Source organism: Phyllostomus hastatus, unplaced genomic scaffold (genome assembly GCF_019186645.2).
Source record: "Phyllostomus hastatus isolate PE091 unplaced genomic scaffold, TTU_PhHast_1.1 phas_contig_34, whole genome shotgun sequence".
NCBI lineage: Eukaryota > Metazoa > Chordata > Mammalia > Chiroptera > Phyllostomidae > Phyllostomus > Phyllostomus hastatus.
Genome location: NW_025333857.1, coordinates 66,442,164 through 66,468,182, shown reverse-complemented (window position 1 = coordinate 66,468,182; position 26,019 = coordinate 66,442,164). Strand labels below are relative to the sequence as shown.

Below are 26,019 nucleotides of genomic sequence, written 5' to 3'. Positions count from 1 at the left end.
TGCTAATTCTGGCTGCTCAACCTTGACCAAGTTAGCAGACTCTCTAAGCCTTAGTTTTCCCATCTGGACAGTAGAAAAATAGTTTTCTCACCTCTTCTTGGTGATTTGTAGTAAATGGAGCAATTCATGTGATACCCTCAGAGCAGTCTCTCCTAGGAAATAAAGAGCATTCACTATTACTGTCCCGGTTCCTATTTTTAATCACAACCACAGACCCCAGTCCTCCAGATGCTTAGGCTCTAGTCTGGGCCCGCCTCCCTCAGGCCGGTGTAATCTCTCCCTCCTCTGCTGCCTTTGGCTACAGGCATCCTGAACTGTATGACATGTGGAAAAGCAGTTGTCAGAGAAAACTTGAACAGACCAGGACAGCGGAGGCAAGCCAGTCCAGGAGACCATCCCAGTTTTCATTTCTCATTAGGTTCATGATTTTCTTTTTTAAATGTCTTTTAAGGCTCGTGCTTTTCAAACGGCGCACCTAGAGCCAAGAGATCAGGATGGGGAGGAGAGAAGCCCCGTGCACAGACCCCTGGCCACGCGCTCTGCTTCACAAAGCATCTCTGCTTGTAGCCAGTTTATATATTTGGGCTCCACGAGAGAACGTATTCAAAGACACCGTCCTACAACTAACACAAAGTTTGAAAAACCTAACATGTTCTATGACCTTTATGATCGTTTTCTGTTTAAAAAAAAAATGTATGAGCTATAGTTTTTTAAATTACTGCTTAAGCATTCATTTATTTATCTTCCCACCCTATACTCCCCACCCCCACCCCCAACAACTGGTTTCGTGGCTGGGGGGGAACCCAGAACATACATCTCCTGACCTCTAGTCCACGGCTCATTTCAATATAGAAACACAACCTCCAGTACCTCGCTACAGGTTCCAGACAGGGGCCAAGGGAAGGAAGGGAGGCACAGTTCCTTTCATCCCACTTGTCAGGGCCTTGTCAGTGTTCACCGTGTTTCTATTCTGCATCTGCAAGAGGATTACAAATCTCTACTCTAGGAAACAGGGCAGGCCGGGAGGTGCTCAGACCCTGAGGGAGGGGTCCCAGGTGCTCCACCATCTTCAGTGCAGAATGGCTCACAAAACTAATTTCCAAGTCCTCCTTACCCTTCAGTCCTTAGCTCCTTGCAGGAGCCAGGAGCTCAAAAGGCTGTAAGGCTAGGCAGGCAACTTTAATGTCAAGAGCCTGACAGCTAAAGGATCAGGACCCAACTGGAGAAGGAAAGCCTTTTGGTTCCTCTCTGAAGGTGGAGCAGACATGGGCGTGGAAGGGACCGCTGGGGCCCCACCGGGCCCTTCTCTCCTGGGTTGACTTTCTTCTTTCACAATCATGGTCCCACGCTCAGACCACCAGATGGTAGGCCTTAGCCAGATGGACTACTTTTCTTGTTAAGTTTATTTTTGAAAGAAAATTTTTTCTCCTGGGTAGACATGAGTGGTCTCCAGAGGGTTTCATTTCCTTTCTGAGTCAGGTTCAGCCCCATGAGGCTTGGCTTTCGATTTCTGCGGCCTTGCCGCTCCCTGAGCTCTCAGAGGTCCCCCGGTGATGCCCCCTCTACTTCAAGAGCCCCCCGAAATAAGCTGAGTGACTACAGATAAGTTTTTGGTACTTTCCAAAATTAAACTATTTCCCTTGGTAAATTTCCACCAAATGAGCTCATTAATCTGAAAACAGGATGTGGCACATGAAGGGGGTGAGGTCAGGCTGCCTGCCTGTTCATTTACGCTGGTTTGGGGCAGAGAGGAAGGGGTGGGTGGGAGAGAAGTGAGACCAGAGAATGGCTTTGGTAGGCCCCAAATCCTTCATGGAGTGGACTGAGAATCAATGAATTTTTAAATCAGAGACTCAACACTCTGAGTCCTTTTTTCCCCCTTAGAACTGAAAGTCTCCACAGAGACCATGTCTGGGCAACCTCCGACGGATTGCCTGTCTTGGAGGCTCCGGGAGACCTCCTGCTGGTCCAGAACAGGTGTCTCCCCTGGGGGAGGACCCAGAGGCCCTCCTTTCACGGGAGGGCGTCTGCCCTGCAAGCTTCTGTGTCAGAAGGTGGTCCCAGGTGCAAAAACAAACAAACAAACACCAAAGAACTAAAACACAGTTTCCAACTCCAGCTGGGTGTCAAGACAAAAAAAGGGACCCTAACACCTAAAGAAAATTTAATGGGTGCCTCCAGGTAACTAAAACAAACCTAAACCAACAAAGTAGGCAGCTCACCCCTCAGCTGACAGTCCTGCAGACCTTCAAGAAGCCTTCGTCAAATTCGCAAAAATAAAGGAAGGTTGTATTTCATAACAAAAATTCTGTCTCAACACCAATTCCCTAAGTATTTTCATTGAAAACACAAATTCATAGGGAATAAGTGTCTGTGTGTGTGTTATAGACGAAAACAGACATGGTTCCTAGAAGCATCCAGTTTTGTAAAAGCACCCTGCCTATACACCAATTTGTACCGGCCCTTTGCTTATTGCGCCAATCAGAAAGGGTGGATGAGCCTGGCATTGCGCCAGCCTCTTCGCAAGAATCCAAGGCGGCAGGACTCGGTCCGCGCGTGCTCGCCCCACCTCCACGCGGGGTTTCTGGCAGGCAAGAGCCAGGGGTGGCGCAGGCCTCAGTTTCCCCGTCACGGGGAGGCCCCGCCTCGCCCCCGGGGTGGCCCCCCGAGCCGGCTCGGGCTGCGGAGACCCGCCCCCGCTCTCTCCGGCTTCCGCCGCCCGGCTACGTCCTCCGGGCCCCACCGGAAGCCTGCGCTGGGCCGCGGGGAGGCGGTGGCTGCGGCGGAGGCGCCGAGGTTGGTCGCACTGCACCCCGCCCCCACCCCACACCCGCCCCACCCCCACGCCGCCCGGGCACTGCGGGCGGTGCCGGCCCCCGCCCCGGGCCCCGCGCTCCCCGCCCTGGAAGTCCCAGGTGCCGCTCGCTCGGGCGGGGGCTCCCCAGAGCGGGGCTCCCCACGCGCGGCCCGGGCCCCGGAGGCGCGGCTGCAGAGCCCAGCCGGGACTCGCTGCCCCAGCCCTTTCTGCGGGCGCCCGGGCACCGCTGGGGTTGTTAGCTCATCCGTGAATGGTCGCTGGCGCTGCTCGCTGCTTACTCAACAGGAGTAGTGGCGGTGGCGAGAGGGCAGACACCTGTCGAAGTGGGGTTGGCGGGGACGGAGCTGGGGGCCACACAGGCAACCCGGGTTGCGGGAGGCAACGGAATCGCAAAGGCGGGCGCCCAGCCCCATCCTTCGGGCGGCCTACAGAGACTCCCAGGGAAAGTGGGATATGGCCCAGGTGGGCCCGGGAAAACAAGTTGGGGAGGAGTGGCTGCGCGGCTGAGAGGCTGCGCGTGTGCGGATCCGGGGGGCAAAGCCACAGAGATGAATCCCCGGGGGCCCAGAGAGGAAGAGAATTCGAAAGGAGGGGCTCGGAGTCATGCCAGGTGCTGGCCAGAGGGCTGGTTGAATGACAACTGGGGCAGGCCTAGGACGCTGGCGACTCTGACATTGAGAACCTTGGGGCGGTGGAGCATCTGTGCAGGCAGTCTTTGCTAGAAGTTCTCTTCAAGTGAGGAGAGAGTGTAGATACGACGGGGGAACTGGGACGAGGGTGAAGAGCGTTTCCAAGCACGATGTGGGCTTAGAGCCCAGGCTCTGGGTTCCGGAGTCCCCACTCACTGTGAGACCTTGGGCAATCACTTACCCTCTTTGAGCCTTCATCTGCAAATGGAGATGATGACAGTACCAGCCTCACAGCCTAAGTGGAGATCAGATGAGGCGGTGCCTATGAAAGCACTTCGCCCAGCACTAAAAAGTAGTACTTACCATTTTTATTGTTGGAGCAGCTGGGGCCTATTTTGATGCTGATGGAGAGGGAAGCATTGAAGACAGAGGGGAGAGGAAGGGCATCAGGCAGAAGGGGACCCAGAGTTTGGATGGGGAGAGAAGTCTTAGGTGGCTGTCTGTGTCAAACCAAGGGAAGAGGGAAGAACAGTTGGGGATACGGAGAAGTTTGCAAGTTTGGGGCACACGGTGAAGGGAGTGCCTTTCTTTCTGACAGTCTTTTCTGAAGCACGCCTCAGGGTCATTTGCTGAGAGGGCCAGGCCAGGGCTGGCCCAGGGGAGGGTGGAGGTTCCGGGTTACCCTGCAGTGCCAGGGTGCCATGCCCTCTTTGCCAGCAGCCCGTGGTAGCTCCAGTTTTGCTCCAGGAAAGGGGGTAGCATCTGACCTGTTTTGCCCACTTGCAAGGCTCAAATAAAGTTCATAGGTGGGACAACACCATATTATAAGCATCAGTTACCACTTGAAGCCTTTCCCCTGATCTTGAGGAGCTGGGAGGCCTGTGGCCATCATCAGAATAAGTGTCAAAGCCTTTTGAGTACCTCAGTTGGGCCATGCATCACGCCGCACTCTCACCCACGACCTCGTTTAGTCACAACAGGTGAGGGTGAAGTCGGTATTATTGTTATCCCCATTTTACAGATGCAGAAACTGAGCTTCGGAAGTTTAAGAGCTTGTCCCAGGATGCACAGCTAGTAAAATGGTATTCTTAAGATCTAAGCTCAGATTTCTCAGACCTCAAAGCCCATGATCTGAAACCATTATAAAAGATTGCAAACCCCTCACTAGCTGCCCAGCAGGATGGAAAGAAGTGGAAAGATCATCTTTTCCATTTGGTAGGTGAAAAAGCAGAGGGTGGGTGCTCCTGCCTCCATCCAGGTCTCTGTAGTCCCCCCGCTGCTTGGCCTTGCTGTCATCTCTCGTGTGGGTGAAGGAACACGGAGCTTGGCGTCCCACAGACGTGGCACGAATCCTGCTCCACTGCCAGGGGCTGTGTGACTTTGGACCAGGCGTCTTGCTTCTCTGTGCCTATATGTGGCCGCAGAATTTCCAGCAGGTTGCTTGAAGGAATAGGAAGGGAAACATTGCCCAGCCCACTGCAGACACTCCAGGAGCCATGGTTCCCACACAACAGTGGATCTGCGTCCCACTTGGCCACTGAGACCACCAGCTCCCTGTGGCCTTGTATTTATTTAGAGCTTTGCTCTCCCCAGGGCCAGGAAGTGGTAGTGCCTGACCTGGGTATGTGGCCATCTATGACTTCCTGCATGGGGCCTTGAGGAGCACCCTGAGCCATGTATGGTTAGGAGGCCTCGGACTTGAAAGAAGGGGAGGGCCCTGCGTTGTCATGGGGACAGATGAGGAATGCCACTGGCAGGGCCATCAGAAGCTTCCTCCTCTGTCTGGTTGCCTTGCCCACAGGGTCCCAGGATCTTAGAGCCCAGAGGAGCCTTGGAGACCATCTGTTGCAGCTCATTTTTTTACAGATGGGGTAACTGAGACCTGCTCTGAGGAAGTGATTTTACCTGAGACCCTGGACGGGCCAGAGCCAACGCGCCTGGAACTTGCCTTTTTGGATCTGACACCAGGACCTGGGGATTTCCACCGGGACAGCGAGCACTCCCACCCAGAATTCCAGGCTGTTCAGAGGCCCCAGGGAACAGAGACAAGTCACCAGCCGTGGCTCTCTGTGCTGAGGTTCCCTGGGGCGGGAGGAAAGGTTGGAGGAAGCCAGCGGCAGCCTGAGGTTCTCCGACAGGGGAACTCTGACTGCGGTTCCTGAAAGTCCGTGCCACGGTGGTTGTTTTCTCTCTGACTCGCTCTCTTGCTCTCTGTCACTCTGAAGAATGACTGGACACTCCTCGAGCCTGCAGTCAGCATCCAGGGGATTTTCTCTTTTCACCACAAAGGGTAATTCCTGCTCCATCCCTGCTGTGACTCAGCTGTGACGTCGAACCACCCAAGTCAGTGAGAAGATAAAGTCATCAGAACCCTGCTCGCCAGAGAGGTTGGCCCACACCAGAGCTCACCTCTGCTCCCAGCACAGACTCCACGAGGCTGGTCCCCTCCCCAGAGGAGCTTAGCCGGCCCCCCTGGCCAGGCTGGGACCTCAGGATGGCCTCTGGCTCAACCAGCGGCCCCCGCCCAGCCCCTGATGAGAACGAGTTTCCCTTTGGGTGCCCCCCCATCGCCTGCCAGGACCCACCAGAACCCAGAGCCCTCTGCTGCACCGCCTGTCTCTCTGAGAACCTGAGGTGAGGGGTCAGGGGGAAGAAGGTGCCAGGGAGGGACCTATGATGGGAGACAAGGGTGAGAGGAACCTGTGGTTTTGGGCCAGTGACCTCATCTCTCTGGACCTCAGCTTCCACACCCTCTCCTTGCAGTCCTTGCTTATGCCCCCAGCTGCTGTTCCTTCTGACTCTTGGTGGGAGAAGTAGCCCCAGACAGATGGCGGCTGCCACAGCAGAAGGCTGTCCAGGGCGGGGAGAGCCTCGGGCCCAGCTGGGCCCCTTGCTTACTGTGAGGCCCAGTGTGAAGTGCTTCGTGTCTCGAAGCCTGGTCCTCCTTCTCTGTGAAGTGCGGGTAACACTGCTTTCTACCTCAGGAGTAAGAGGCACTGTCAATAATGTTCCAAAAGGCTTTTTTGTAATACTGAACGTAAACTTTCTTAGTAAATGATGAACTTCTATATGAATATACCTCCTTCCACAGTATTTCCCATTACCTTGTACTGTTTGCCGAGAACAGTTTTAAAGGGAACAAAGATATCTATGTTTGTATATGTATGTATTTATCGGTGATATATTTAGATTTCATTGAACATGCATATATTTATCAATGAAGACTGTATTTTTCAGACCATAAGATGCACCTGGGCTTTAGAGGAGGAAAATAGGGGAAAAAATTTTGAAGGAAAAAAATGCAGTAAAATATTTAATAACATAAATAACATAATATTTCACCAATGTAAATATAAACAGAACTCAGCAGCAGCATTAACAACCATTATTCCTCCCAAATTTGGGGGGGGGGCGGGGAGGGTGCGCCTTATAGTCCAAAAAATAAGGTATATGCGTATGTAAATACACGTTTTACACATATATACAATATTTAAAATATCAGTAACTACAGGTATGACATCCACACGATCATCAGCGTGCCACCTTAAGCAACTAGTTTGAACCTACTATGTGCCTCTTTCCTTGGGTCTTCAGAAGAGCCTTGGAAAGGTGGATACAATTATTATCCCATTTTACAGATGAAGACAGTGAGGCCTAGTGGAGAGATTAGGTCAGCCTGTCCTGAGTCAGGTTCCTGGCAAAAGTGCTCTTTAACTGCTTATGCCCCCAGCGCAGCCTTTGTTTAGGGCTTTACAGGTAAGAACGTGGGAAAACTGAACCAGGCCAGTTTGAAAAGTTCAGATGCTTTGATGAAGTCGGGGGAGGTGTGGCCAAGGAAAGGTCAGGTTGTGGGGGCGGGGTGGCCAAAACTTGGGCTTTTGCACTGTGTCTCTTGGCTCCTCTCCCGGTTCTCCCAAGACCTGGCAGAGGTGGGGAGGGAGCTGACTGGGTGTCGGAGGGACCCAGGCTCAGGGTGTGCAGTGTTCTGCCCAGCTGTGCTCCTGACCCTGTCTGCCCTTGGCCAGTCCATGTGCCCACCAAGGCCTCATGTCTGGGGCCTGGCCAGTGGCTCTGACTGTGGATCAGAATCCCCTGGGAGCTTTGTAAAAGCCCAGAGGCCCGTGCGTCACCTGGTCAGAGTCTGACACCCACTCCTGGTGAAGAGCCTCGGGTCAGGTGTTCTCCGAGGCCCCTTCTTATTGCGTGTGAGCAGCCATGGTCGTCGGTAACTCCTGCACCAAGGAGACCAAAACCAAATGGAGTGAAGTGGAGAACAAATATAGCCACTCATCCACAACCCCTTACCTGGACCCCTGGCTCAGGTGTATTTTGAAATTCAGAATGTTTTCAGATTTCAAAAAAGCAGATCAATGCATTAATACATAATTCTTCCCGTGGGGATTAGGACAGCACCTTATGATCGAGCCTATTACTATTTCTGCAGTGAAACCAATGTTCACACTAAATGGCGTCACAGCCTCCAGTCACTTCGAGGTCAGGTTTGGCTGCCAAAGACGCTCACTGCAAACTGCAGAAGACATTGGGTCCCCAGTGCTGTTGAGGTTTGGGAACGGTGGGTCTGGGATTGTGGACCTGCATGCGCACTGGCATCAGGCACCACGCTGGGCAGGGCCTAGGTGTTTTGGAGCTTTCAAAACAGGTTGGTGCCAGGGCGTCATGAATGTCTCATTCAGCCAGATGTGCTCCTGTGTCTTTAGGAGCAGCGAGGATCGGATCTGTCCCAAATGCAGAGGTGATGACCCCCAGTCTGTGAGCCCAGGAAGCCTTGTCTCTCAGGAGAAGGTATGTCATGTTGGCGCACCCAGGAAAGGGCATTTGTCCATTTTCTCCATTTGTCAAGGTTGAGGCCAAGTAGACAGCTGCCTGCACAGTCCCTGGCAGGGGCCTCCCTCTTTGTGCTGAGCCTGGACTGAGTCTGGGGTGTGAACAGTGAGGGGACTGATGACTCACTGGTGAAGCAACTTTCCTGAAGCCACCTGGCTGATGGTGACAGATTCAGGGCGAGAACCACAGCCTAGACCGGGTGCCTGCAAACCACGGCCTGCACGTCCAAGTCCAATCCAACTTGTGGGCCCATGAGCTGAGAGTGGTTTTTATATTTTAGGCAGTTAGGAAAAAAAATCAAAAGAAGAATGATATTTTGTGACACCTGAAAATTATGTGAAATTCGAACTTCCGTGTCTGTAAATACAGTGTTCCCGGCACACAGCTGCACCCACTCGTCTCCCCTCAGACTCGGAGCAGCCGCTCCCGGCTCCCCTCTGAGGCTCAGCCATGCCGCCGTGCTCCTGGGAGTCAGAGGGGGCTCTGGAAGTGGGAGGGGCCAAAGGGACATTCTCAGGACCCATGGTCTAGAACCCTGTCCCTTTTGGGTTGGAAGGGCCCTCGCAGGCCATCTGTCCAGCCCAGAGGTTCCCACATGCTGACCAGAGCTGGTCTAGTCCTAAAAATAAGGAAACTGTGTAGAGAGTTGTTTATAAAACTAAATTCTTTCCACTTGTAGAATCAACCTTGACTCTGAGATTATGCTCTTCCCATACGCACCTTTGTATAATCGAAATGGTAGTGATGGTAAATGATAGAATTTTTGGCAAAGCCTTTACCTGGCAAATAAAAAGATGGCAATCTTTAGGTTAATATCACAATTTAAAAAAAAATCGTATTGACCCATGAGTCTAAAGCTGTAATGGAAGAATCAGTGCTCTAACCTTAACCCCCTCGTCTTTCATGTGGGGCCCCAACACCTGCTGGGCAGCCAGGGTCTCACGGCTCAGCCGCCCTTGCTGTCCTCATGGGGACGCCCCCTGCTCCTTTCAGCCAGATCCCCCACGCCCTTACCTCACCCCACAGTGCAGGGGTCTGGAGCCTGCTGTTCAGGGATGGTTCTGTATACGTCAGTTCATGGCCAAGATGACCCTGTGCCTGTTTCTCCGTCTGTAAAGGGAGGAGGCTCTGCAAGGCCTCTCCAGTACCTGCCATGTCAGTGGCTGGCAGGGCAGCGCTCCTCCCACCTGTAGGACCCTGAGGCTTGTGTGTCTCCACACCTCCCCTCCCCTCTCCCCTCTGGCCCCTCATTCAGAGAGCTGGGGGAACGTCCTGCCCTGCCTGGAGCTGGTTTCTGGCTTCTGGTTTCCAGGGCTCTCCCCTCCCATTCTCAGCTGCCCCTCCCCCCAGGCCCCCAGGGGAATCAGAGCACAGATCCGGTGCATTTTCCCAGAACTGTACAGTCAGATCCACGGAAGAACTTCCCGAGCCTCCCTGTTTGGGCATCTTAGTGCACTAGCCGCGGGAGACAGGCAGAAACAACCCTCTGTGGACCGCTGGGCCCCCCTGCACACGGGAGGGCAGGCTGGATGCCTCCCGCGGCCCCTACCTGCTTAAATGCTCCAGGCCTGTTGTTTTTAACTTGTTTCAGCCTGACCTCTTAGCAAAATTAATGTACATTCATTGATAACTTTTAGATAATACAGAGAAATGTTAATATCTCTTAATCCAGTGGCTTTACTTTTTTCATCTGTATGTGAAACCGGATGACTATGGCAGTGGCCTGATGGAAGGGGAGTCTGGAACCCGGTCCCCTTGGTTACCCCAGTGCCCCAGCCCCTGAGGGACCCTGGGAACTCCTAGGGGCACATTTTGAAACCTGCTGCTTTAAGCCAAGTGAAATGACTAATGGTGGAATTACAAGCATTGTAACAGACAACAGGGTGGGGGGGTGCTGCCTACATTTGGGGAAAAGCAGACCTCCCAGCAGCATGGGTCCCGGCCCCACCCCCACCCCCACTCTCCCCCCACCCCCGCCTGAAGCGGTTATCACTGCGCCCCCATTGGGATGACACGGTGGTTCGGCCCCCACACAAAGCCACATAATGGAAAGACCAGGGACTCCTCCGCCTCCTGACCCGGATTCCCAACCCTGATGGGAACTTTGGGGGACTTTTGACCAAAGGAAAGCAGCTGATTATAAGTCAACACTTTGCATACACGGTAATTGCGAAGTTTGTCCGCGTGCATTTGGGGAAACCTGGGGCGCAGCGGCGGCGGTGGGTGGAAGGGCCGGGCGGAGCCCAGCCCGGCTAAGCCCGAGGCGCCGTCCTTCCGAACACTTTCCACACCAGCTGCTTATCAGTTTGTCCTCATCCTCTGACTCCCTTAGATCGCTGTCTCCCGGGAGCGCCGTGAGGTAATAATGTCAGAAGCAGATATGAGAGGATTACCGTTGGCCTAGTTAGAGGCTCGGTTCTTGCCTGGAATGACCCTCCTGCAGAAGAAGTGACAGCGAATAGGGGATGGGCGGCGGGTGGGAAATAACCCTCAGTTCCCACTGCCTGCGACCCTGCGAGGGCGGTCGTTTCCTTCACTCTCTCCCTTTGGGGGCCGCTCGAGGTCAAAAGCGAGCTGGCATCTGTTGCCAGTGGCTTGCAGTGACGCCCTGACTTACTCCAGAACCAGAAGATGGCAGGAGGTCAAGCTGTCTAGTCCGATTTCCGTCCTGCGCTGGACTCCCGCCAGGTGGCTGTACGTCCCTCCAGTGACGGGAGCTCATTATTCCATGAAACGACCACTTCCTCCACGGGGGACTCGGACTGCTGTACCGTCTTCCTCTTTGTGTGTACTGAGCTGAAGCCCGCCCGCCTTAGGGCCACGCGAGGCCAGTCAGTCAGCGCCCCGCCCTCTGAGGCAGGCCTGCACAGGTGGGAAGAGGCTAACCGCCTCCCCCTTGAGTCTGCCCCTAGCCTCTGTGCCTGTGTCTTTTGAAGTGTGGTGCCTAGAAAGGCACCCCTGAACCCACGCACTTCTAAGCCTGACAGTGGCATCCGTCACCTCGCTGACCCGGTGACATCCTGCGTGGGTGGCAGTCGCATCCCTGTTTCACTGCGAGGTGATGCACGGAGGCCAAGAGAGGAGGTGTGTGCCCCGACACAGCAGGCCACATAGCAAGAGGGGGGCAAGGCTGGCTCCGACACCTGTTTCCTGGGCCGGTGGCCTCTTCTCCGCCCCCTCCAAACGGCAGATCACCCCGAGCGTTTTAGGCAGGTTTAAATACCACAGTCTGGGATCCACCTAGGTCTGTGAAAAAACAGGAGTGAGCAAGGCTACCTTCAACTGGGAGAATCAGGCAGGGCTTCCTGGAAGAGGTGGCAGCTGAGCTGAGCAGAGAGTGCCAGAGAGGACACTGGCCCGGGTACTGGGGAGGGCAGGGCCTGGCGGGCAGAGGCAGACTGACCCGGCCTGCCCTGTCACGGGGGAGTACCTCTCCCTCAGCAGCAGCTGGGAGCTGAGCGAAAACAGCCCCTCAGTCCTCCAAGACCTCAGGTAGTCTTCGTGCCAGCGCAGGGGCGGGGGCCGCGCCAGGCACGCCAAGACCTGCTGTTCTGGGCAGCAGCCTCCCAGAGGCGGCCCCCCAGCTCCTGGCACCCTCTGAACGCTCACACTCACATTCTCCGAGGCCCGCAGGTCCCTGAGCGAGGGGCTCTCAACGGAACCAGCCGCTGACCCCATTACAAAGGGCCCGGTTCGTACCGCATACCCGCAGACTGCCCAGACGCAGACAGAAGGACGAGTGTTCCCTCAGGGTTGGGATTTCTTTCTCTCTGTTTCTGTTTCCTCCTCAGAGGAAATTCCACTGCAGATTTTATTTTTAGCAGTTTGAAGCATGAGGCCACTTCACAGGGGCCTCCTGCGGCACCAGACGTACGCCAGGCTAGACGCAGGACAGACGTCCCGGTCTTCCTCTGCAGCCCCAGCCTCATTCCCTTTTCTGTCCCCTCAAGACCCTGGACATGGCCTCCAGGCCTCCACCTCACCCTTGCCCCAAACCTGCATTGCTTCCTGCAAGTCGCTGCCCACCCTGCCTGAGCCTTGGCTCCTACACCCACAGGGGAGAAGCAGAGCCCCAAGCCCCGCCCTCCTCCTCCTGGCACCGGGAGGCCTGATGGGGGGTGGTACGCACACAGGTGCTCAGAGAGCAGTAAGTCTTGCCAGGTCTCCTAGCTACAGGATGGAAGACCCAAATTTGGTCACCTACTCAAGTGTGCAAGCCTGGTGTGACTGTGAGAGAGCCAGTCACCCAGCTTTCCTATTTGTGTTAAGGTGAAGGTCATCTCGCCTGGCCTGCCACAAAGGATGACTGCAGGGATCTTGTGGCAGCATTTGAAAATGAGTTGGTCCCGTATAAATGCAAATGCAGTTAGGGGTGCCCCTCACCTGCCCGAGGAAACCCAGTGGGGAAACAGTGTTTTATAGACTCAGTTATGAAACGTTAGAGATGTGAGGGTTACATGGGATGCATGTGTATGGCAGCCATTAGAGGGAGAAAAAAAGATGTCCCAAGGGCAGTGCTTAATTGCAGCGATACTACTGCTAATAATGCTGCTATTGATAATGATTAACATTTGTTGAGGGTTGTGTTAGGCAGAATGATGTCCCCCCAAGATGTCTACATGTTAATCCCATGCACATGTGGCCTTACATGGCTGTGTTCGTCTAGTCATGCTGCTGTCGCAAAGTTCCACAGGCTGGGGGCCCTGAACAACAGAAGTTTGTTTCTCCCGGCTCTGGGGGCCGGAAGGTCAAGTCCAAGCTGGTTTCTCCTGAGTTCTCCCCGCTTGGCTGGTAGATGCCAACGCTGTCTTCTCCTGTGTCCCCATCTCGTCCCCCTCTGTCCGCTGGTGTCCAAGTTCTCTTTCCTTACAAGACACCAGTCCTATTATTGATGGGGCCCACGCTGGTGACCTCGTTTTAACTTAGTTACCCCTTTGAAGACCCCATCTCCAAATACAGTTGTGTTCTGGGGGTCAGGACTTCAACAGATGAACGGGCGGGGGCGAGGCATATAACTTAGCCTGTAACAGTGGCAAAAAGGACTTAGCGCATGTAATTAAATTAAGGGTCCTGGGATGGGGAGAGTAGCCCGGGCTGTCGAGGTGAGTCCAGTGTGGTCACAAGGGTCCTCGCACGACGGAGACTGGAGAGAGTCAGAGAGAGAGAGAAGATGCGCTGCTGCCGGCGTTGCGGGTGCAGGGAGCGGCCGTGAGCCAAGCAGTGCAGGCGGCCTCCGGAAGCTGGAGGAAACAAAGGAAACAGGTTCTCCCCTCGAGCCCCCAGAAGGAACACAGTCCTGCCAACACCTTGATATTTAGGAGTTCGATCTCCAGTCCTAGAAGGTAATAAATGGGTATTGTGTTAAGCCATTAAGTTCGTGGCATTTTATTACAGCAGCAGTTCGTAACTAAGACCAGGATTTACGTGCATTATCTCATTCAATCCTCACAATAACTCTCTAAGGGGAAGTACTAGTATTATTCCCATTTCGCAGAGGTGGAAAGTGAAACATGGAGAGGTTCGCACTCTCCCAAGGCCACACGGCTAGTCTGGGACGTGACGGAGGTGGGCTTTGCACCCGGACAGGCTGAGTCCAGAGCCCATCCCCGTAACCCCTGGGGCCCTCTAAGGAATGAGTGACTGATTAACTGACGGGGGCACTGTGGGCAGGCTGGGTGGCCGCCGAGGCCTCTGAAGGCCTCTCAGGTCACCCCTGCCCGTCCTCTGACAGCCACTGGAGGTTGCTCACAGCCCACACCCACCCGCACATTGTAACAAGGAAGCCGCTCCATCCGCGCCCGGCCGAGCTTCTCACTGCGGCTGCGCACAACCCTTTTGGGCTCCTCCACAGCCAAAGAACACGTGTCCCGCCCCCACCGGCATGGCGGTCCTGAAATTCGGCCGTGTTACCTCTCCCACCTTTCCATCCCTCCTGTGGCTCTCACTTCCAGCGTAGAGCTGCAGAGGATTTGAATCAGGGACTTGGAGGGAGCTTTAGGGCCTGAGAGGTTCCTCCAGTCCATTCACCAGGACCCAGCGCCACGCGGGCATCGGTCCCTCCGTTGTTCCCACAGGTCACTGTACGCTCGCCAAAGCCAGCTCAGTCCCTCTGCCAAGGCTGCCCTCTGCCCCGCCCCCGACAAAACATCTGCTCTCCACTCTCTGTGAGGAACATCTTGTGCTTGAACCCTGGAGTAGGGGGGCGAGGGGGTTGGCCCTTGGTTGGGCTGGGTTTTGCGCCCTGAGCCAACCACACTCAAGCCCATGCTCTCGTTTATTTTACTTTTAAAGAACAATAACCAATGAGTTTTGTATTTGCTCAGCCCAAAAGACCTCCGTCCTCCCCTTCTGCTAATCCAAGTCTCCATTGTGCCCCGTTAGATTATTTTTTAAAACAAACAACAAAGCTCTTCGAAAATCAAGATATTCACGTGCAATAAAATGTATTGTAAGTGTACAGTGTGATGAACGCCGATAAGTTTCCGCATCCGTGTGACCACTGCAGGCAGGATGGCGAACGCTGCTTTTCTCCGCCAGAGGAAACGTCCATGTGCCCCTGGCTTCTCAGCGCCCCCCAGCTGCAGCCCCAGGCAGCCCAGCTACGGATACGCGTTCTGTCCATGTAGCTTTGCCTTTTCTAGAATCTCCTAAGACTGGAATCATACTAGGTGTTTGAGGGCCCTCCTCGTTGCTGCGTGTAGTTTTCCAGTCGCTCTGACTGCTGAGCAGTATTCCAGAAAAAAACCCACCATCCATTCACCGGATGACGGACATTTGGGCGGCATCCAGTTTGAGGCTACACTGAATACAGCTGCCACAAACATTCACACACACACACACACACACACACACGTTTCAGCTTCTCTTGGGTAAATTCCTAGGCATAGAATGTGACTTGTATGGTAACTTCATAAGCATGGTTTATGAGTAAGTTGCTTGGTACATTTGATTGAGCTTTATGAGATACTGCCATAGATTTTTTTCCCAAAGGGGCTTTCCCACCAGCAACATTCATACGTTCCAGTTCCTTTGTGTCCTCACTGAGGCTTGTTTGTCGTTGGTGTCCTGGTCTGACCTTAGCATCTAGTGAGTGGACGGTGGTACTTCATCACGGTGTTTCATTCCAGTGCGCATGTCTCTGTTGGCTAGTGATGTTGGGCATCTTTCCATGGGTTGTCACTTACACAATGTATCTCCTTTTGTGAAGCATCTGTTCAGTGTTTTACCCATTTTTAGTAGTTTTTTTTTGCCTTCTTATTACTAAGTTGTAAGAGTTCTTTACATATTCTGGATACAAGCCCTTTCCAGATATGTGTTTTGGGAAACAACTTTTCTCCCGGTTCCCCATGGGCTTGCTCTTGGAAAGAGATACAGTTGGCCCTTGAACAATGCGGGAATCAGGGGCACCAACCCCCACAAGAGAAAACCTGTGTCTAACTTCTGACTGCCCCAAAGCTGAACCACCACCATGGCCCTCAGTATCCACAGAATGTTGGTTCTAGGACCTCCCACAGATACCCAAATGCACAGATGTTAAGTCCCCTGTGTAAAACCGCACAGATCAGAAACAGTGCAGGTATTTACTGAAAAAATCCAGCATCAGGGGACCCACACCGTTCAAACCCATGTTGCTCAGGGTCAACTGTAGCGGTGTGGTGTGGGGAGAGCCTGTGCCCGGGCTGCTTCCTCGCTGTTCCCCGTGGGCAAATCCCTTCCCCTCTGCGAGCCTCAGTTCGTCATCGGTGAAACGGGAATGGACGACCCACGGCCTTCCCCACGACATTGTCAGGGGCCGAGGAAGAGCTGTGACCGGGAAGGCCTTTTGTAAACTCCTCGGGCCTGTAAACAGGTTAACAGTGTGGTCGGGTTGTTGTTGAGACCCGAGACCCTTCTGTGTGCCTGCCCTCGGGCTGTGCATCATCCGGAAGGAGAGCAGTGCAGGGCAGGCGCCCTGCAGCTCTGCAGCCACGGGGCACTGCCAGGGAGGGTGCAGACGGCAGCTGCTAGGGGCGTCCCCACGGGCTTCAGAGGAGGGCAGGGCTCGCTCATGCAGCCTGCGTATCCCAGGTGTCTCCTCTGCACCGGGCCCTGCCCTCTGCACTGGGTGGGGCAGCCAAAGCGTGCACAGGGATCTCAGGGCTGTGTAGGTCCTGGTCTGACACGAGTAGCCCTGCTGCCCAGGACCACGGCAGGGGCCCTGAGCCCTGTTTCGAAGGAGGGCCACAGAAGGGGTCATCCAGGCGGAACACAGCACGTGCGAAGCCCTGTGGCCCTGCCCGGCACACGCCCTGTTGGATGCTGGTGCTTTGCAGAGAGCCACGGTGCTCCCACGGGGACTCCCACCTGGTGACATGTTACTCTTTCCAGGATCACCCCGAGGTGGCTGCGGATGGAGTCGGGTGCCCCTTCTCGGGTGTTGGCTGCTCCTTCAAGGTAAGCATCTGGGTGTGAGAGGGGACGTCTGTCCACGACAGCCCTAGGCCATGGGGTCTCCCCGCTTCAGCCTGTCCAGGACTTTCCTACACTTCAAGGTTCTCCTCTGGATGACCCTTACACCGATGACCTTCTCAAGGCAAACAGATCTCACTAGTAAAGCATTCCCGTACTCAGGACAGTTGTTCTTAGGTCTTATCTCAGTTGTGGCCTCACTAAATTGGTCGCCCCCCAGGCCACCCCCAGGCCTCTCTCCATGGTGCTGAACCATCACCGCACTCAAGGACGGCCAGAATTGTTGCTCTAGAGGCTGGGGTGCACACGGCTCGCTGTGGGCGTGTGTGATGCCAGGGTCCTCTGCATCCCTCTCACTGCACACAAACCCACGCCCCCTTTCCTGGGCGAATGGATCTGACTTTCTCTGGGAACCTTCTTCCTTTTCACTGATCAGCCCCACTCTCTTGGCAGGGGAGCGCAAAGTTCATGCAGGAGCATGAGGTCACCTCTCAGGCCACCCACCTAAACCTGCTGCTGGGGTTCATGAAACAGTGGAAGGCCCAGCTGAGCGCAGGCCTGGGGTCGGGGCCCATGGCCCTGGAGCGGAATCTGTCAGACCTGCAGCTGCAGGCAGCCGCGGAGGCGGCTGGGGACCTGGAGGTGGACTGCTACCGGGCGCCCTGCTCCGAGAGCCAGGAGGAGCTGGCCCTGCAGCACTCCATGAAGGAGAAGGTCCTGGCCGACCTGGAGGGGAAGCTGCGCGTGTTTGAGAACATCGTCGCCGTCCTCAACAAGGAGGTGGAGGCCTCCCACTTGGCCCTGGCTGCCTCTATCCACCAGAGCCAGCTGGACCGCGAGCATATCCTGGGCTTGGAGCAGAGGGTGAGCACGGGGGGCAACGTTGCCTTCAAGACTGACTCAGGGGGTCCCCTCTGCCCAGTCTTGTCTCCAGAGCAGTGTGTCAGCCTTTCTCCTAAGCGTTGTCCCTCCCAGCAGTCACGCCCCCATCAAAAAGTATCTGTCCAAAAAGTACGTGTCCTAAGACCTTCTAGGGGCTTGAATTTCTTCCGTGGTAGGACACTCCCTTCCCAAGCTGCCCATTCCATTGCTGGACATTTTCCAACACTAGGAAGTTCTTACACCAAACTGAAATCAGCCCTTCTGTGTCTTCCCTGCATTGTACCTGGCCCTGCCCTTCAGGGCCCACAAAACAAACCTGCCTCCCAGACCCTGTGGAAGCCCTTCAGAGATGAGCAGTCAGTGGCGATATCCTCCCTGAGTGTTTCCTTCTTTAGGCGAAACACCCCCAGGGCCTCCACCCCCTCATCACAGCACGTTGTTGTGCCCTTCTCCATATGCTCTGGCTCAGTCCCTAAGGATTCCGCACACTCAGAGTGTGGTCCCAGAACAACTCCAGATAATCCACTTCTCCGACAGTTCTTGGTTGAGCAGGACTGTCATCCCCTCCTTTGTTCCAGAGCTTATACTTTTCTTTTTTTTTAAATATATTTTATTGATTATGCTTTTATTATTATGCTATTATGCTTGTCCCATTCCCTTCTCCTTCACTCCCCTCCACCCTGCACACCCCCTCCCACCCACATTCCCCCCCTTTAGTCATGTCCATGTGTCATACTTATAAGTTCTTTAGCTTCTACATTTCCCATACTATTCTTACCCTCCCCCTATGTATTTTCAACCTACCATCTATGCTACTTATTCTCTGTACCTTTTCCCCCTCTCTCCTCCCACTCCCCTGTTGGTAACCCTCCATGTGATCTCCATTTCTGTGGTTCTGTTCTTGTTCTAGTTGTTTGCTTAGTTTCTTTTGGTTTTGCTTTAGGTGTGGTTGTTAATAATTGTGAGTTTGCTGTCCTTTTACTATGCATGTTTTTTCTTTATCTTCTTTTCTTAGATAACTCCCTTTAGCATTTCATAAAATAAGGGCTTGGTGATGATGAACTCCTTGAACTTGACCTTATCTGAGAAGCACTTTATCTGCCCTTCCATTCTAAATGACAGCTTTGCTGGATAGAGCAATCTGGGATATAGGTCCTTGTCTTTCATGACTTGGAATACTTCTTTCCAGCTCCTTCTTGCCTGTAAGGTCTCTTTTGAGAAATCAGCTGACAGTCTGATGGGAACTCCTTTCTAGGTTACTGTCCCCTTATCTCTTGCTGCTTCTAGGATTCTGTAGCTTACACTTTTCTTAATATAACCAGTCACCATGTTAACGTTGCTTTTTCTCTTTTCTTTCTCGACCACACTACATCACTGTCTCATGTTGTCTTAGGCCCGGATTTTAATTCCAGCTCCACCATTGACTTGCTCTGTGGGTGTGAGCAAGTCACTTTCCCTCTCAGGACTGCAACTGTCTCATCAGTAAAATGAGGGATTCGATTTCTTGAAGAACACTCACTTCCACTCCTGATTTCCCTACCTGAGCACACCCGAGAATAACTTTGTATTCTTTCAAAGGTCAATGGGGAAGCCTACCAGAAGAGCCAGGCCTTGGGTTTGAGTGACCGGGTAACGCCTTTGTTTACACAACCCTTGCCCCAGTTAGAAGGTGGGCTTCCCGAGAGCAGCAGCCATGTCTTCAGTCCATCAACAAACTCCCTGGCTCTGCTCGTACATGCCAGGCACGATGCAAGGCAGGCACGCAGAGAGGAAGTGGGCATGGGCCCAGCCCTTGGCAGGGGAGACATCTGTCTGGTAGGGAAGGCAGAAGAAATAAACCTCATAAAACTGCTGTAAGGGCTCTGTAAGAACTCTAAGAACATAGATCAGAGAGAGAGAGAGAGAGACACCAGCTGAGCTAGGGCAGTGGCTGAACACTTCCCAGAGGAAGGGCTGTGTGAGCCAGATCTCGGATGGGTGAGCAGGAGTCGGCCAGTGCAGAAGGAAGGCAGTGGAATTCCAGGAGGGAGGAAGAGCGCGTGCAAAGGCAGATGCACGTACCTGAGGGAGACACGGTCAGGAAGGCATGTTTTTGACGGGTCTGTCTCCATATCGAGCCATCCCCAAGCCAGGCCTGGTGTCCCTGGCTGAGTGGGCTTCTCCACAGGTGATAGAGTTGCAGCAGACGCTCGCCCAGAAAGACCAGGCCCTGGACAAGCTGGAGCAGAGCCTGCGGCTCATGGAGGAGGCCTCCTTCGATGGCACCTTCCTATGGAAGATCACCAACGTCACCAGGCGGTGCCGTGAGTCGGCCTGTGGCAGGACCGTCAGCCTCTTCTCCCCAGGTAACACGTCCCCTGGGCACAGAAACCCCTCAGGTACAGAGACTATACCCCCTTCCCCCCCGCTGAGCACAGAAACCCACAGCATGGGGAGCAGCCAGCTCTGTGACCCATGCTGCGTCCAGTCAGGCCAGCGTCCCTTCAGGCCACCTTCCATGCTGGGACCCGGGGGAGGGGGATGCCCGGCCTGGCCACAGAGAGCACGGGCTCTTTGCACTGCCCGCCTTCCACCTCCCCGAGTGCCCGTCACATTCTAGAGATAGGAGTAAAATTGTCATCCCTCGGCGTGGAGGTCGGTTGTGAAAGACAGTGTGCCGTGAGCCAAAGCCTGTGCAAACGCAGGGTGCAGAGGACGGTTCTCGCAGGCGAATGCCGTGGGACCCCTGTCCTCAGGGAGCCGACAGGCTGAGCTAGGACAAGCGGGAACTAAGTGTGCGATTGTGGGTGGCGCATTAGGAAGCATTGTGTAAACCGGGGCAGTTCTTACTCATTCCTGGGCCCCGGGGCCTGGCACGATGTCTTGCATAAAGTAATTACTCAGGAAATGTTTCCCTTAATGAATTGATTTATGTTTATAAAACAAAGTGCATATTTGTGCATAAAATGCTGCAACCTCTGAGCTCTTCCCCAGTCCTTGTTGATGGGTGCCTAAGTAAACACAGATGAAATCAAGGAAAATTTCTGCAGGTGATGAGGTGAACCACCTCTCTCTCATCTTTGCGGCAGCTTCATACCTTTCCTGTCCATCTGCTTCTCCGATTCACCCAAAACCAACAGGGCCAGGATGAAGAGAGGCATCAGGGTCTGTTCCAGACCCCAGGGCGGGGCGGGGTGGGGCCCCAAAGCCAGGCTCCTTTCCTCAGGAGCAGGGGCAGCCCCCTTCCCAGGGTGGCCTCACCTCCAACACGCAGGCCAGGCGTTTCCTCCTCTCCTTCCCAAGGAGGGACAAAGCAGGCAGTGTCTCTGGCTTCCTGTTCTACCCAAACATAAGGGACAGGATGAGTCAGACTGTCCGTCTGTCCCTCCTCCTCCCCTTCCTGCCTGCCCCTCACACCTTCCCCCCATCACCCCGTCCCAGAGGGTGAGACTGGCACCTACACTGCTTGGCCCTTCCAGCTGCTGAGGGGGAGAGCCCACTGGCCCCTGTGCTTTGTCACCAAGGGGTGAACCATCCCTCAGGGGCCTTTGCCAAGGGTGCCTGGCAGAACTGTGAGCCGCCCCACTCTTCCCCAGCCTCGAGGGGCCCCCAGCCTCGAGGGGCCCCCAGCCTCTCGGCCTAGGGCAGCAGAAAGAAGTCAGTGTTGAGACAGAGGAGGCCTGGCCCCCAATCCTGGCTCTGCCCCCAGCACATTGTGGGGCCAGACACGTCCCACTGCTGGGCTCAGTTTCCTGACTGCAGAGTACAGGTTGGTTAAATCAAAAGCATGGTCCCTGGGCCAATAGCATCGCTGTGTTCTGTAGGACATGCAGAGCCCCAGTCCTCCCTCAGCACTGCGGAGTCCAAAACTCCGGGGGTGGCGCCTGGCAATCTGTGATTCTGATGGCCACTGACAGCCAGCAGTCTAGGTGAGCTCCAAGATGTGGGTCCCCTGGACCATATACGATCGAGAAGAATGCTGGGCTCCAGCCCCAGGTTTCTTAGTTCTGAGCCGCTGACCTTGGCCGTGCCTAACCTCTCGTCCCAGTGTCCTCATCTGCAAAGCCAGCACTCTCCAGCTGCCTCCGGGCTGACTCTGCTTCCACATTTCAGCTTTCTACACTGCCAAGTACGGCTACAAGTTGTGCCTGAGACTCTACTTGAATGGCGATGGGACCGGAAAGAAGACCCACCTGTCGCTCTTCATCGTGATCATGAAAGGGGAGTACGATGCTCTGCTGCCGTGGCCTTTCCGAAACAAGGTACAGGTCAAGGGGAACGGTGGGGTGGGGTGGGGTGGGGGAAGCCTGGGTCCTGGTCCTGGTTCAGCCATGAACTGGTGGGGTGATCTGGGCAAGTCCCTCTCTGTGTTATTAGCTTTCCTTCTTATAAAACAAGACCCTGAGTTCACACCTAATAACATCTAATGGCCAAGGCTCCCTCCAGCATCATGAGTCCAGGGGCACAAGTGTCCGGACCAATATCCCTGGGAGGCGCGTAGAAATGAAATTCTCTTGGTGGGCTGAATAAGGAAAACTTCCTGGAGGAGGTGCTGTGGGGCCAGCCAGAACTAGCAGCATTTTCAGAACAAGGGAAGGAGGCAGATGCTACTACACACCTAGTAGAAAGGCCAAAATCCGGAACACGACAATACCAAGATCTGACAAGGATGTGGAGTGACAGGAACTCTCATTCATTGCCAGAGGAGTGCAAAGTCCGCCACAGATGAGAATAAGTCTACCAAGACATGATCTGCTTGGGGAGGAAAGGTGGCAGATCTCTTGAAGGAAAAGGACCAAGAGCCTTTTTCTCAACAGCTTTTATTGGGTTCGTTTGCATAAGAATTCAGGTAAAGCTCATTACTCATTGCCAGGAAGTAAGGATCTAACAATAGATAGCAAGGAACTCTGAGGGCCTATTTTGAGTCAGGGTCAGATAGCTAAAGAGCTGTAAAACTTTGAGGAACAAACTTACTTCTTCCTTGGACCCTTATCATCCAGTTGAGGGCATTCTAAACAAAGCAGGTTTCACAGGATTTTACATATTCTTTCTTAGGCCTGATTGCCTGGGGAACCCACCCTTTTCAGCACAGGGCTGCACCACCCTGTCATTGTTTCAGGCTTAGGTGGAGCAAGGGAAGTAAGGCACCCAAGAGATTAGGAGATTTTCTCATAGACAATGAGGACTCAGGCTTTGTCAAAGCCGAGGGGTGGGGGTCCATCACCTTTTGCTGTAGCCCCCAAAGTCCTTCTTTGGGGGCCTCCCACGTGATCGTGCCTGTCTTAGGTCATTCCCCCCTTGAGGAATCTTACCCGTCATTGGCTAACCAATCAAGCATTGGGGGCCAGGCAGGGTGAAGTAAAAGGAGCAGAAGCGGTGCTCCTGCCAGGGAGATAAGCTTTTGTCTCCTTGGTGGCTTATGGTCCAAGGTCATTCCCTCAGCCTTAGCCTTGGCGGGGGTTACAGCTTCTGAAACCAGGCAGGGCGGTTCCCAACACAAAGTGGTGCAAACACTTTGGGAGACAGTTGGGCAGTTTCTTACACAACTCAACGTACTACCATATGATCCATAATCACACTCCTGGGGATTTACCAAATGAGCCGAAAACTTAGGTTCACACAAAAACCTACACATGAATATTTATCCCTAACTACCAAACTTGGAAGTCGCCAAGATGTCCTTCAGGAGGTGAGTGGATGAACAAACCACGGTGCATTCTGGTGACCGAATACCACTCAGCGCCAAAGAGAAATGAGATGGAAGCACCTTAAATGCGCGGTGCGGAGGGACAGAAGCCGGTCTGAGAAGGCCGCACGCTGTACGACTCCCGCTCTGTGACATGGTGGGACGGGCACAACTGTGGAGACAGTGCAAAGATCCGCGGTTACCAGGGGCCGAGGGGCGGGAGGGATGAACAGGCAGAGCACAGAGGATTCTGGGGGCGGTGAAACCATTCTGAGTGATATTATAATGATGAATACATGTTATTACACATTAGTCCAAACCCAAGAGTGAACACGGAGGTAACTGTGGACTTTGGTGGTGGCAATGTGTCCGTAAAGGTTGATCGGGCATAAAACACATCCCACTGGTGTGCGGGGCGCGGACAGTGTGGTAGATTGTGTGGGGGCAGGCGGTGTGTGGGACAGCTCTGTATTTTCCACTCGATCTTGCTGCCCACTTAAAACTGCTCTAAAAATAAAACCTGTTAAAAATGTTTGAGAGGGTGGGAGTGCCGCGGAGGTCTGGGTATGAGTCAGTGGGTCAGAGTCCCCACGCCTGCTGGGGAGGTTTGACACACACCAACCACCACCGGGTCCCCGCTGCAGTAAAAGGTGAGGCCTGAGCATCAGATTGTTAAACCCTTCCTGGGGGCGGGGGCTTCTAAGTGCAGCCAAGTCTGAGGACCGCTGCAGTGGGCGATGGGGAGGCATTTCTTGTCCTGATGGGTATTCTAGTGACAGGTACCAGGTCAGATGGTTGGTGTCCCCGAGGTCATCAGCTTCTCGGGGGCACGCGTGTCTGCTTTGTGCAGACAGAAGTGCCGTTCATGGCTCCGGGCCTCAGCGGGCAGCCCCTCAGGGGAACACCTGTCTGTTCTTGCCCCCCGCTTCGCCCGGGAGGTCCAGCGTCGTTCACCGCCAAACATCTCGGAGCGGGAAGGGGCATTACCTGTTATGAGTCCAGCCTCCTTGTCAGAGCTCAGGCCCACCGGTAGTCCCCAGCAGCCAACCAAGATTGACAGTGACATCCGAATTCCCTTTCCCCGCTGGACACACTGTCAGAGCCCTAGTTATAGGACAACCCCCAGCCTGCTCAGGATACCAGGTGCTTCCGTCCCCAGGGCTCGCTCTGCTCCAGGCGTGGTCCTTGCTCTGCTCCAGGCCTGGTCCTTGCGTTGTTTCTTTGGCTCCTAACCCGCCTGAGCTCAGGGTCGGAGGGGCTGCACGGGTGGCAGTCGCAGACCAGCTCTGAGCTGGCCCCTGGGTGCACTGCCCAGAGCCTGACCACCCCCTGTCCTGGCCCGCAGGTCACCTTCATGCTCCTGGACCAGAACAACCGTGAGCACGCCATTGATGCCTTCCGGCCCGACCTGACCTCCGTGTCCTTCCAGCGGCCCCAGAGCGAAACCAACGTGGCCAGCGGCTGCCCACTCTTCTTCCCTCTCAGCAGGCTGCAGTCGCCCAAGCACGCCTACGTGAAGGACGACACCATGTTCCTCAAGTGCATTGTGGAGACGAGTGCTTAGGGCTGACAGCAAAGTGCAGCCACGCTCGCATCCTGAGGGAGCATCAGCCCAGACTGGAGGGGGTCCTGCCCCCGGTGCCCAAGGTCCCGAGGCACCATGATAGGCTTAGGGTGGCAGGGCCTGGAGCTGGGCCCACAGAGGCAGAAGGTCCAGAAGGAGGTGGCGGCAAAATTGTCCTTTCTGCACTGGCCATGCAACACTGGAGGCCTGGCAGCCACTCCAGCCTGAATGTTAAGGAAGACTCCGGCCAAGATGGGGAGGGAACGGGGATCGAACCTGGGGCGTGGATGGTGATCTGGAGGTAAAGGGCCTGAGCGTGAGACGGCCTCTGCAGGGCCACCATGGAGACCTGGAAACGTTCTTGCCGTCTTCCTGCCCAGGGTCAGAACCAAGGGGTGGAAGGGACAGAATTCAGTCTGTCCAGACATGCACTGAGTTCCGCATCACTAGAGGCGAGCAAGCAAAGCCAGACGGCTACACTGGAATGGGGGAAGGCATCAAGTTGGGGGTTGGATCTGAAGACCTTCAAGATTCCTTGCAGCCCAGAAAGTGTCTGATTCTAGGCCTCCTGGCCCAGGTGAGGCCTGCAGCTGCTGGGGTTCTGGAAACATTCAGGTGCCTCATGTCCTCCAGGTTCCTCACTCACCCTCAGTGCCACCAGGTGGGCTGGGTTGGCCCCCACAGCACCTGCCACCCAGGCCTGGCAGCTCAGCTTCCCCAACATGCAGAGGGGCACACAGGCCCTGCGTCCTATGCGGACCCCCGCCAAACTCCCCTTCACCACCTCCGGGTGACACAGGGTCACTGAGCTCCCAGGAGCCTCCAGAAGGAGCGTGAGGAAGGAGAGAGGCATAAACTCTCCGCTCCCTGCCTGGGGGGCCACCGTCCACGCTCTCCTGAATCCCACGACCCGACGAACCACGGCATTCACTTTTCTTGTTGACTGATCAGGGTCTCTGAGCCCCTAGCAGAGGTTGTCCTTTCCAATATGTATAAAACCAAGAGAGAAGTTTTTTTAAAAAAAACCTCTTCTGAAGTTGTCATGATGTGCATGGTCACGGGAGTTGGCCGTGACTGAGCCACATTTGAAGAGGCCATTGCTGCGTCTCGGTCGCACTGCCGGTTTTGCAGGCAACCTGCAAGGCTGGCGTGCTGGCCGGACAGCCCT

General features: G+C 54.6%; 1 protein-coding gene and 1 long non-coding RNA gene across 7 annotated transcripts in view; one reads left to right on the top strand and one right to left on the bottom strand.

The window, feature by feature from the left end:
* Positions 1 to 3,211, bottom strand: part of LOC123819752 — an 11,214-nt gene extending 8,003 nt beyond the window's left edge. Inside the window, exons 1-2 of one of the 2 annotated variants that reach the window (XR_006785857.1) lie at positions 3,097 to 3,211; positions 92 to 152 (exon numbers count right to left, since the gene is read on the bottom strand). This is a non-coding gene — a long non-coding RNA (uncharacterized LOC123819752). Of the gene's footprint in view, positions 1 to 91; positions 153 to 870; positions 972 to 3,096 lie in introns of those variants that run through there. The other variant, XR_006785856.1, reaches the window with a different exon arrangement.
* The window catches only part of TRAF1 (TNF receptor associated factor 1), a 27,979-nt gene extending 1,960 nt beyond the window's left edge, over positions 1 to 26,019 (top strand). The window contains exons 1-9 of one of the 5 annotated variants that reach the window (XM_045840278.1): positions 2,447 to 2,796; positions 4,469 to 4,662; positions 5,314 to 6,081; positions 8,166 to 8,250; positions 16,660 to 16,725; positions 17,194 to 17,604; positions 19,790 to 19,967; positions 21,715 to 21,863; positions 24,633 to 26,019. In XM_045840278.1, coding sequence (XP_045696234.1) covers positions 5,942 to 6,081; positions 8,166 to 8,250; positions 16,660 to 16,725; positions 17,194 to 17,604; positions 19,790 to 19,967; positions 21,715 to 21,863; positions 24,633 to 24,851 — 1,248 coding nt within the window. In that variant the 5' untranslated portion in view covers positions 2,447 to 2,796; positions 4,469 to 4,662; positions 5,314 to 5,941 and the 3' untranslated portion in view covers positions 24,852 to 26,019. Of the gene's footprint in view, positions 1 to 2,446; positions 2,797 to 4,323; positions 4,428 to 4,468; positions 4,663 to 5,248; positions 6,082 to 8,165; positions 8,251 to 16,659; positions 16,726 to 17,193; positions 17,605 to 19,789; positions 19,968 to 21,714; positions 21,864 to 24,632 lie in introns of those variants that run through there. The other 4 variants (XM_045840276.1, XM_045840277.1, XM_045840279.1 and 1 more) reach the window with 4 other exon arrangements.